The 11,848-nt window shown below is 40.5% G+C and overlaps 1 protein-coding gene across 1 annotated transcript; it reads left to right on the top strand.

The window, feature by feature from the left end:
* The first annotated feature begins 1,116 nt into the window (after positions 1-1,116).
* Positions 1,117-3,123, top strand: LOC147856048 (putative pectinesterase 53). The gene is made up of 4 exons (XM_087329026.1): positions 1,117-1,707; positions 1,869-2,075; positions 2,178-2,413; positions 2,644-3,123. The coding sequence occupies exons 1-4, from the start codon at positions 1,132-1,134 to the stop codon at positions 2,789-2,791; spliced, it is 1,167 nt and encodes a 388-aa protein (XP_087185152.1). The 5' UTR covers positions 1,117-1,131; the 3' UTR covers positions 2,792-3,123.
* The last annotated feature ends 8,725 nt before the right edge of the window (positions 3,124-11,848 follow it).

Genomic DNA, 11,848 nt, shown 5'->3' with positions numbered 1-11,848 from the left:
TGCTTCCAATGGTTGTCCATTCGATGGAGATATGAATCACAAGTGCATTGAACCTCTTTTTGAACATCTATGGAAATTGATGATGTCTCATTTTGAGGTTAACCAAGTGCCATGCTCATAAATCACATGTGGAGCATTTGGGGCCATGGTAGAAGTCAATTAATTATGACATCTACGACGTCTCAAGTAATGTGTCTAGGAAAGAGATTTGTTGGAAGAGAAATGGAATGAGATAGTTTAAAGCGAGAGGAGCGAAATAGCCATAGATACTATCTCGAAAGAAAGAACTACAAACTATCATGCCAAATCGCCAGTGGATGTGATCGATTGAGAGATATGGGTCTGTTGATGAGAGAGTCATTGATAATTAGTTCCATCTATTTTATGATTCTATGACATTACACGTGATATAAATCCGTTTTGTGAGTAAACGGTAAGAGTGATGTTGATTGAGCATCACTTTTGAGGATAATGTTGGGAACCACATGAATTGCATAATTAGTGCTCGGTAATTACGTATGGAAGGATGGCCATCGTCATCATTTTCTTGTCGTGAGATAATTAACGCATCTACAAAAAGAAAGAAAGAAAGTAATGAGTGTGCTTGACCATTTCCTTTCCTTCAACTTCTCACGATATATCATCTCTCTCTCTCTCTCTATCGACTATATACATACCATCGTGGGTGTGTGTGTGTGTGTAAAACATATATATTTTCGTCTATATTGTCATTCCAATCAATATGTACAGATAGATACAGATTATGTACATACATACATAGTAGTGTGTAGAATATGTGTATAAAACATATATATTCTCTTCTTTATTGTCATTCCAATCAATATGTACAGATAGATAGAGATTACATCCATAGTAGTGTGTAGAACGTGGCAACAACCATCACCTCCACACCACACACACACACACACACTCTCTCTCTCTCTCTCTGAGTCTGCCCACCTGCTACTTAAACAGGCCCCCGTCCTTGCTGCCTTTCTCATCATCATCATACATCAAAGTATTCGCTGCATCATAGATAGATAGATAGATAGATAGGTAGATAGATAGATAGAAGCCATTGATATATTTACATAGGGAGTGGGAGAGGGAGAGGGAGAGGGAGAGGGAGGCATGGCGTTATCCATGAGCTCAGTGCTGGCATCATGGTTGTTATGTATCATCCTTGTGGTTGTGGTTGTGGTTGTGGCTGTTGATGGCAACAGGGTGGTACCTCAGAGCTTCGATGGGTGGGTCGAGGAGGAGGTGAGAGGTTACCAGCCGGACAACCACGACACAAACTTTAGGCAGATCCTGAAAGATAGCCAAAAGAAGGCCTATCACCTGTTCCCCAGGCGTTCATTGGCCACTGCAGCCGCCAACAGCACTACCAGCCCCACAGTCATCGTGGTAGCCAAGGATGGTTCCGGCAATTTCCGGAAGGTGCAGTCGGCTATCAACAGCGTGCCCACTCTAAACACCAAACGTGTGATTATCTACGTCAAGAACGGCATCTACAACGAGAAGATCGTTATCCCCTCCGGCAAGAACTTCATCACACTCAGAGGCCAGAGTGCGGCCGGCACTTACCTCCAATGGAGCGACACCGCTTATGCTCTCGACAAGAATGGACAGCCCCTCGGCACGTATGCCAGTGCCTCGGTCGCCATTGAAGCCAACGACTTCATCGCCACCAGCATTTCCTTCAAGGTACCCAAAAAAAGAAAAACAATCCACCTCCTCTCTCTCTCTCTCTCTCTCTCTCTCTCTCTCTCTCTCTCTCATCCATCCACACCTTTTATCCATTCTCGCTTTTAACTATATAACTTACTTACATCCTCCTCTCCACATACTATACTATACTATGCTAGAACACTGCTCGCCACCCGGCCCCAGGTGCAGTGAACAAGCAGGCAGTCGCTCTCCGAGTACAAGGTGACAGGGTAGCTTTCTACAACTGCAGCTTCTACGGCGCTCAGGGCACTCTTTACGATAAAGAAGGTCGCCATTACTACAACAATTGCTACATCGAGGGCTCCATCGATGTCATCTTTGGAGATGCCCGCTCTCTCTTTTTTGTATGTAGCTATAACTGTTGTAAACTCATCAATATCAATGAATTAATCAAATGAGGCTTATAATTTTCCCCGTGTTGTTTGTTTCCTTCCTTCTCTGTCCAGGGATGCCAGATTCACTCCATCGCCACTACCTATGGTTCCATCTCGGCACAAAAACGTTTGTCGGCAGCTTCCAACACCGGCTACTCCTTCGTGTCGTGCACTGTGACTGGCACTGGCTCCATCTACCTTGGAAGAGCCTGGGGTGCCTACTCCCGCATTGTCTTCGCCTACACCAAGCTTGCCAACATCATCCGGCCCGAGGGCTGGGACGACTTCGGTGTCCCCGCAAGTCAAAAGTGAGTTTGCCTCCTCTCCCCCCCCTGCCATTATTCCACTCTTCTTCTTCCGGCATATATGTACATATATGTTTCCACCATTATTCGAGTCTTCTTCTTCCTCCATATACATATACTGTACTGTATACATATACATATACATATACATATACATATATCTTTCTGTCGAAAGTTGGAACACCTTATAGCCTTTAACTCCACCACCATGCAAATTATGAACTTTAATGCAGGACTGTGTTCTATGGCGAGTACAAATGCACCGGCCTTGGATCCAACCGCAGCGGTCGTGTCTCATGGTCTCGCAGCCTCACGGATCTGCAAGCCAAGCCATTCCTCAGTATCACCTTCATCGATGGTCAGCAATGGCTCCCCAAGTGATCCCATCATCCGACCCACCAACACATGCATGGATCAACCCATGCTAATTTATACCCACTGATTGACCGACCAACCTTGACGCTCTCACTTAATCGGTAATCCTATCATAATATTACCTATCATAAAATAAGACACCCGATGAGAAGTGCCATTCATTCATGTCTCCCATTGTCCATTCGAGTACATTGGGACTCCTTTTAACTATGGAATTTTCTTGTAACTCCCACACCACCCACATGTCTACACGGACACACGAAACACATCCCAATCCGTGTAGTGTGTGTCGTGCATTTCTACTTCTAATTGTTTAAGCAAAAATTTTAAGCTATTTTCTTTGTTCATCTCTATAGATGCTCATTGCCAGATTGCATTGGATACATATTGTGTGTTCGTTAGAGATTATCCAATATGATTGCGATAAGATGAGACATTCAGATAAGACATGCAAATTTCAATTGATGAGTGGCATTTGCATTATGGAGTAATAATAATACACATCGTCTAGCAATGGCATAAACATTGCGCTACCTCACCAAAGTATACAATGTACGTGATTACTAAGTGATTTCTCTATCTATAGTAGAATTTGGTGCATAAATAACTTCTGGCATTTTAGGGCCAAAATCTAGTAATTGTGCATTGCATAAGATGTGGACCATGTTGACGAATACATGTTTTTGTGGTTCAAAACCATGCCAATTAAGCTGGATGCATTTACATAATTATTTTTACAAATCTATTTTGCTCAAACTTTAGCAAATCAACTTATAAACCATCAAGTGGATCTTTGTCTTCAAGCAAAATCCGGTCAACTTATAAACCATCAAGTGGATCTTTGTCATCAAGCTAAACCGATTTGACATTATTTCTTCATTGGAGAAAGTTTAACCAAAAGATCTTTTGACCATGATTGGGTGTTTGCCCATCTTTCCCTGCTTTGTTTGCATGTATAATAAATATGTATACTTCTAGTCCCAAAATGTGATCCCAATAGTGTCATCCTATCTTATAGGTGCTTTCTAGCATTCTATTACATGGCTCTAATACCTGACAAAATTTACCAGATCTAAGAGATCTATTACAACAAGCCATTCAATGACAAGGATTATCTTCCACTTAAACAATATAGAAAACACAATTGCCTATTTTTAGCCAATGTATCTTTAGTGCGAATCCCAAGGATGGACCGCATATCAGTACTTTCGAAATGAAGATCATTGCAAGTGGCAATTTAAAATGTCATTTACATTTCCAGATCTACTACTATCCATAATCAATGGTATCAACCATCCATTCTTATTTAACCTGAGATGATTGTCATCAAAAGACTCAATAGGGGAATGGTAGAAGAGAGCGACAGTCTCTCTCTCTCCCTCTCTCTCTTTGCCTTCTCTTCAAGAAACCATAAACAAGCAAAGTGAAGAGATTGGGATACTAATGAAAGATAACGCTAAGCTCCAAATAGTTACCCTTGACAATGAAGGCCTTAAGAAAATTGTTGCAAAACTTGAAGAAGAGATTCAAGAATGGAAAAGAGTTTCTTTCGAAACAAATGAGCGCCTCGACAAGATTGAGTTAAAGGAAGCACTAAAGGAAGAAACAATGGATACGATGTGGCGGGATGTAAGTGACATGAAAAAATGTATGCACGACGAAATCATGGGCCAATGTATGTGGTATCAAACTCATCTTTTATGCATGTGATGAATATAGAAAGCATAGATGCTCGAGAATTGAAAGAACACGAACGAAGATCAAAGAACATTGTCAACCGTGGGATTAAAGAGGAGCATCCCTCGTAAAGGCCATTGGTGAAATTTTTAGCATGCATTATGGTATGTTGGATGTGACTGTATATGTGGCACACCGAGTTGGGAAACATGGTGTTACTCGCTCTAGAGAAAGGCCTATTGTATGCACAATGACGGATAATGCAAAGCCGCGGATCATACTCGAAAATAGTTGGGTATACCTCAAATGTACACAATACTTTGTGAGTGAAGATCATACTATCTCACAACAAAATGCCCATCATAAAGCATATGAAGAATGATTGAAAAATAAGGTTAAGGGTTTGCCTAAAGATGGAAATGTAGGCAAATAGGGACACGTGACATAGGAGACTAACCCACGTCTTTTACGACCATGCTTTTGGAATTGCAATGGATACCCATGGAATGCAGGATTTGTCATAGAGGAGTTCACGGATGACTCGGATATCACTCTTCTTGTTGAAACATGGGAGCATGACACTCAAAGGATTCAAGGTTTACGTAACTATAATGTACACTCTTTGATATGGAAAAAAAATTCCAAAAGAAAGAAGAGGACAAGGAGGGGTGGCATGTTTGATTAAAAAAGAAATAGAGAAATATGTGTCAATCGTAAAAAATGATGAGCATAATTGCTACATATAGCTCAAAATAGAAACACCTAATGATTTCCCCACTTTTGTAGCTGGATGTTACATTCCTCATCAAGATTCTAACTTTTATGCTTGTTTGGATAAAGATGAACCTTTTGTTGATGGAATAAAGATGAACCTTTCAGTCGGTGTAGCCAGATCGCTTATTAGAGATATGATCTAATGTAAGCGTATGATAAGGAGAAAAGAATGATAGATAGATAGATAGAAAGGAGAGAGAGAAAGAAGGGTGCCGATCCACCCGAGCGAAGGGATCGAGACGGACTCGAGCCTTGATCAGCGTCCCATACCACCGCCGTGGCGTCGAGTTGTACTTGGTGCTGGCCCTCGCTACAAGAGTTGAACCACCACGAAACAGAGTCTCGACATAGTCAAAATATGATGGAATGAGGGTAGCTAGGCCTCTTATTTATAGCGATACCCAAGGCCCCCAGGCAAGTTCACACTTGGCCTAATGGGTTGTCTCAATCCCGAGGATTAAAAGTAATCCTCCCATTCTTTACACTCTCGTTTAACCCTCACACTTATCCACATGTATAGAATACTACGGTAAATTATCACCACGGAATATTATATGGTCATGCCCGTAACATACTCCCCCTCTTTAAAACATTGCACTCTGGCAATGGAAAGTTAAGGAAGTTAGTTTTGAGAGTATTTTCGCGTTCCCATGTGACATCTTTTATTGATTTATACATCCATTTTATTTTAAATTCTCGGATTTCTATAGTATGTAATTTTTTTTGTTTTAACATCAAGAATTCTTTCTGGCACATGTGGTTTAGAAGATAATTCTTCAGAAGTAAACAAAGTTTCAATTGTAACTATATTGTCGCCAGAACCTAGAAGTTCTTTTAGACGACTCACATGAAAAACTGGATGAATTTCAACACCATCAAGAAGAGCGAGACGATAAGCTGATGACCCAATGCGTTTGAGGATTGTAAAAGGTCCACAAAACCGTGGGGCTAACTTAGCGCACTAACCCTTAGACAATGTCTTAGAATTGTGAGGTACACATAAAAATACCTTCTGTCTAGGGTTGAATACACGAGGTTGCCTATGATGATCAACATAAAAACGCGCTCTATCTTGAGTAGTTGTTATATTATCTCGTGCAATATGCAACATATCTTGCATATCCCGAAGAAAGTTTTGCGTACTTCACAACTCATCATGATGTATATTAACATCAATCGGGGCTCATGGCTGAAAACCATACATCAACATAAAAGGACTATATCCTATCGATGTATGCATTAGGAGACTCAGATGCAACAACAATAACAACTGGAAGGAATAGACCCAACACAACAATAGAGGACGTTGTCATGAAGACATACATTTTGGCCTTACAAAGATTCGAGCCCAAGACGTGTTCGTCTATATGTTAGACCTTTAACCATTATAATAACATATATGATGTATAATTATAATAAATGTATTATTAGTTATTACAAGATATTTAGAGTATTCTAGAACATTCTAGGATATTCCATGATTATATTAAATATCATACATATCTAAAATATTCTAGAACATTCTAGAATACTCCATAAGGACCTATAAATAGGTGTCTATTCATTTATCACAACTCATTTAGTTCAACACCAGTTTGTAGCCCCTTAGCCTACTCTTTGTAATCCTTGCTCTCTTATAATATAACCTCTCTTTCCATTTCTAGTGTTCTGTGTGTGTGTGTGTGTGTGTGTGTGTGTACGTTCTAAAGTCATCTTATCTTTCTCTCTCCTATTCTCAAGTCTCGATAGTTTGAACCGAATATCTCTCTTTTCTTCTTCTTATATTAACCTTATTCAAGAAAATCTAGCAATTTTCTCTCATAACTATGGAGTCCGTCAGCAAGCAAGAATATATGTGTGTTCTCTCCGAGCTCGACATGCTAACAACCAAATTTGTGGCACTGGAGCATGAAAATCAAAGATTTTTGGGAGACCTACAACAAGTAAGTGTTGAGAAAGTACAACAGTATGAAGAATTATCTCAACAGGTGCATCAATTAGAGACTACTCTATTGCAACGACAAGCGGCGGAAGTTCAAACCTTGCCGAAGGAACCCAAGATTAGTCTGCCCGCCAAGTTTGATGGTACAAGGTCTCAATTTTGTGGATTTTTAAATCAGGTATGGTTTGTGATTAAATTGCATCCTAGCCGTTATCCAACTAATGTTGCTCATGTGGGACTAGTTGCTACCTTGTTAACGGGTACCGCATTTGCGTGGTTTGCACCACTCTGAGAGAAGCACTCACCATTATTAAAAGATTTTGAAGGGTTTATTAATGAGTTCCAAGCCAAATTTGGAGACACCGATAGTATGAGGACAGTAATAATCAAAATTCGATGATTACGACAAGGAGATCGTCGTGCTTCCGCTTATGCTGCAGATTTTCGCCTTCTAGCATTGATATTCCATGGGACGAGGCAGCGTTAATGGATCAATTTCGTCAAGGTCTGCGCAATGATGTGAAGGATTTACTTCTTACCTTCCATGATGATCCAAAATCTCTTACTGAAGTAGTAAGTCGGGTCGTGCAATGTGACAATCGCTTATTTGAGCCCCATTTTGAGCGCCAACAAATGTTACGCTTCTGATCAACAGAAACATATGCTTCGGTGGTCGCAACTCCACCCCAAGTATCAAAGTCAAGTGTGGTGGAAGGCCCTACTCCACAATGGAAATCGAGACAACATGACATTGAGGACCATTATCGGATGCTGAAAGCAACGACGACGAGCGAATTGTGTATGCCTCTATTGTGGTGGTCCTGGGCATACTGTTGTGACTTGTCCACATAAACCACGACGACAAGTTAACCAAGTGCTCATGACAATTCCAGCTCAATTTTTGCTCCGCCTTCTCGTAACCCAAGTAGGCCTAGTAGTCCCATAGTCGAGACTTGAGAATAGGAGAGAGAAAGATAAGATGACGATAGAAGGTATACACACACACACACACACACACACACACACACACACACACACACACAATACTAGAAATAGAAAGAGAGTTTATAATATAAGAGAGCAAGGATTACAAAGAGTAGGCTAAGGGGCTACAAATTGGTGTTGAACCAAATGAGTTGTGATGAATGAATAGACACCTATTTATAGGTCCTTATGGGGTATTCTACATATCACATATGGGCCAAAACGTTGATAATCCAATTTGCAGCAAAGTCGGGTTGTTTTAATGCGACCTTGTAAAAGCCATACTTGATCTACCACTTGAAATGTAGTTGATGAATCGCGTCGATGACGATCGGCAACCTTCTGTTGAGTGTTTTGAGCATCACATAAATGGTGCAAAAAGATATCTTGAACTTCTTGGAGTCGGATGAGCCGATCTTCAGCATTCGGGTTTGTCGAGAGTTCGGGATGTTCAAGCATAGTCCAACGAGGATGGTACCCAATGTTTGCAGAAAATGGGGAATATCCAGTAAAAGAATGTTCTAAGTTGTTGTAAGCAAATTCTGCCAAATGTAATAGATCAACCCAATCATCTTGTTGATAGTTGACAAAACAACGAAGATATTGTTCTACTGTTTGGTTGGTGCACTCACTCTGTCCGTTACTTTCTAGATGGTAGCCGGAAGAGAGTTTGCAAGAAGTATGTAAGAATTTGAACATGTGTTGTCAAAATTTTGAGATGAACTAGGGACCCCGATCACTGATAATATCATCAGGAAGACCATGATGCTGAAACACCTTTTGTATGAGTAACTACTCGGTTGTCTCTTGGCTCGTAATGGCCTTTGTGCAGGGAAGAAAATGGGTCATCTTGGTAGAAAGATGTACTACCGTGAGAATAGAATCAAAACCCTTGGAAGGTGGTAGATCCATAATGAAGTCCAATGAAATAGATTTCCATGGACTCTCAGGAATAGGCATTGGCTGTAATAAGCCATATGGATGATGTCGAGGTTTTTTGGATCGGCAACATGTATCACAACTACAAACATAATCCGTAACAAAATGGGGAAGTCGTGGCCACCAATACCTTCGAGAAATTAACGCCAAAGTCTTGTGGATGCCGAAATGTCCAGCCATTGGTGTGTCATGACATTGTTGCAAGACTTCGAGTCGAGAATGACCATCAAGCACATATAAGAGATTTTGTCGAAAAAGTAAACCATCATGCCAATTGAACTGGTTGTAGTCTTGATGAGGATTTTGAGATTGTGAACAAGAAGCATGATCTGGGATAATATGGTTCAGAATGTCTTGGGTGAATTCATCAGTCTCAATATGCTCCCGAATGGAGTCCAGAAGACTTGAATCCCTGGGTGTGTCTATAGCATGAAATGCCATTAGTCGTAGACGGTTAGGACCCAAGAGGATTTGCTTCTGACTTTCAAATGCGGTCTCTCCTGGTTGAAGTTCCATATACGAACGCCAAGATAAAGCATATGCTTTTCCTTGTTGCATCCCAAGGCGATATAGAATTATGAAATCAAAACGAGTTAAGAACTATGCCCAACGAGCTGGTCGACGACTCAAGACTCGAGCACTTTGGAAGTACGTTAGATTTTTGTGATCATTATAGAAAATGATTTGTTGAGATGAACCCTCCAAAAAATGATGCCATTGTTAGAAAGAGTCCACAATGGCAAGAAGCTCTTTGTCGTGAATCTCATAGTTGATTTCTGCAGCTTCGAATTTCCGTGAATGAAAAGCCACAGGGTGCAGTTGGCCATCATTGCTAATGTGGGATAATACATTTCCTAGTGCGAAGTTGGATGCATCAGCTTCGAGTATAAAACACTTCAATGGATCAACATGCATCAAAATTGGTGCGGATGTAAATGCTTGCTTTAATCCTTCAAATGCAGAGTTTGCATTTATACTCCACACAAATGGTTGATTCTTTTGTGTCAGTTGAGTGAGGGGCAACACGATCTTTGAATAATCTTTGATGAACTTGCGATAAAAGTTTGCGAACCCCAAAAAACATTGTACATCTCGCACAGACTGTGCTGTTTGGCAATCCAAAATTGTTTGAACCTTTGCTGGATCCATAGCAATGCCATGTGAAGAGACTATGTACCCCAAAAATTCCACTTGACGCTAGTCAAAACTGCACTTCTCCAATTTTGCATAGAGACCATATTCACGCAACCATTGCAATGCTTGTCGAACGTGTATATTGATCCTCTTAAGTTTTTGAGTGGATCAAGATATCATCCAGGTAAACTATGACGAAAATATCGAGGAAATCTCGAAAAATGTCATTCGCCATATGTTGGAAAATTGTCGGTGCATTTGTGAGACCAAATGGCATCACTATATACTCAAAATGGCCATAGCGAGTACGGAAAGTAGTCTTCCATTCATCCCTAGGAAGAATTCGAACAAGATTGTAAGCACCTCGAAGATCTAACTTTGTGAAATACTTAGCTCCATCGAGGCATTCCAGAAGGCTCGAAATCAATGGTAGAGCATATCGGTTTCAAATAGTTACTTTATTCAATCCTCGATAATCCACGACCAGATGAAGTGAACCATCTTTCTTCTTAACGAAAAATATGGATGCGCTAGCAGGAGATCTTGAATGCTGGATAAACCCATTCGCCAACTTCTCATCGATATATTCCCGAAGAACATGGTCGATGCAAATCAATTGGGCAATCATATGGTTGATGCTCTGGTACTCTATTGGCCTTCACCTTATCAAACACATTGGAGAATTCTATATATTTCTTTGGTAGTTGGACCCCCGATTATTGTGAGCTCGATGTGGGGGTTGCTAAAACTACGAAGATCAACATGTCTTCCTTCCGTCCTTCCTCAAGTAATTGATGTATAGACATTGTCGAAATCTTTTGGAATATCATATCCTTTGTTGGAGTTTTAAGAGACTCAGATTGTACTGTGACCTCTTCAATGGTTCTTTTTCTCCAATTAATAGTTGGGTTATGTAGCTCAAACCATGGAAGACCAAGAACTAGGGAATACTCTAGACTACTAATGATGTTGAATGAGATGACACTAGCCAAATTGCCTAGGACTACACGAATTGGTTTAGACTCTTCAACTATATCACTTGATGCTATCGGGCGTCCATCAATGACTCCGACAGACAATAGGCTTGGGAGCTTATGCAACTGAATATTATGCATTACAACAAACTCACGATCCATGAAACAAGAGTTCGCTCCAGAGTCTAAGAGGGCAGAAGCTGGGACTCGATGGCACCTAGATGTGTTAAGCTCAACTTGTGCAGAGAAACTCGACTAACTTGACTGGATGAAATGGAACCACAACTAGGGACAGTCCAACCAAATGGCTCCGATTTTGGTCGAACGTACTCGTTTAACACATCATCTAATTGGCTCCAGACATCAAATGTATTTTTATGTTCTAGAATGTTCTAGAATACTCTAAATACCTTGTAATAACTAATAATACATTTATTATTACTATACATCATATATGTTATTATAATGGTTAAAGCTCTAACATATAGGCCAAGACGTCTTGGGCTCGAATCTTTGTAAGGCCAAAATGTATGTCTTCATGATAGACGTCGTCAGAACACACGATCAACAAAACATACTGAACATTTTGGAGGAGAATTGAGGGTGTGTGGGTCCGACGTGCAAGGCATTATCCCACGG

Source organism: Azolla caroliniana, unplaced genomic scaffold (genome assembly GCF_043228905.1).
Source record: "Azolla caroliniana isolate FFs.n. ecotype wild unplaced genomic scaffold, voAzoCaro1.0.p SCAF_13, whole genome shotgun sequence".
Lineage (NCBI taxonomy): Eukaryota > Viridiplantae > Streptophyta > Polypodiopsida > Salviniales > Salviniaceae > Azolla > Azolla caroliniana.
This window is presented reverse-complemented; position numbering and strand designations above follow the sequence as displayed.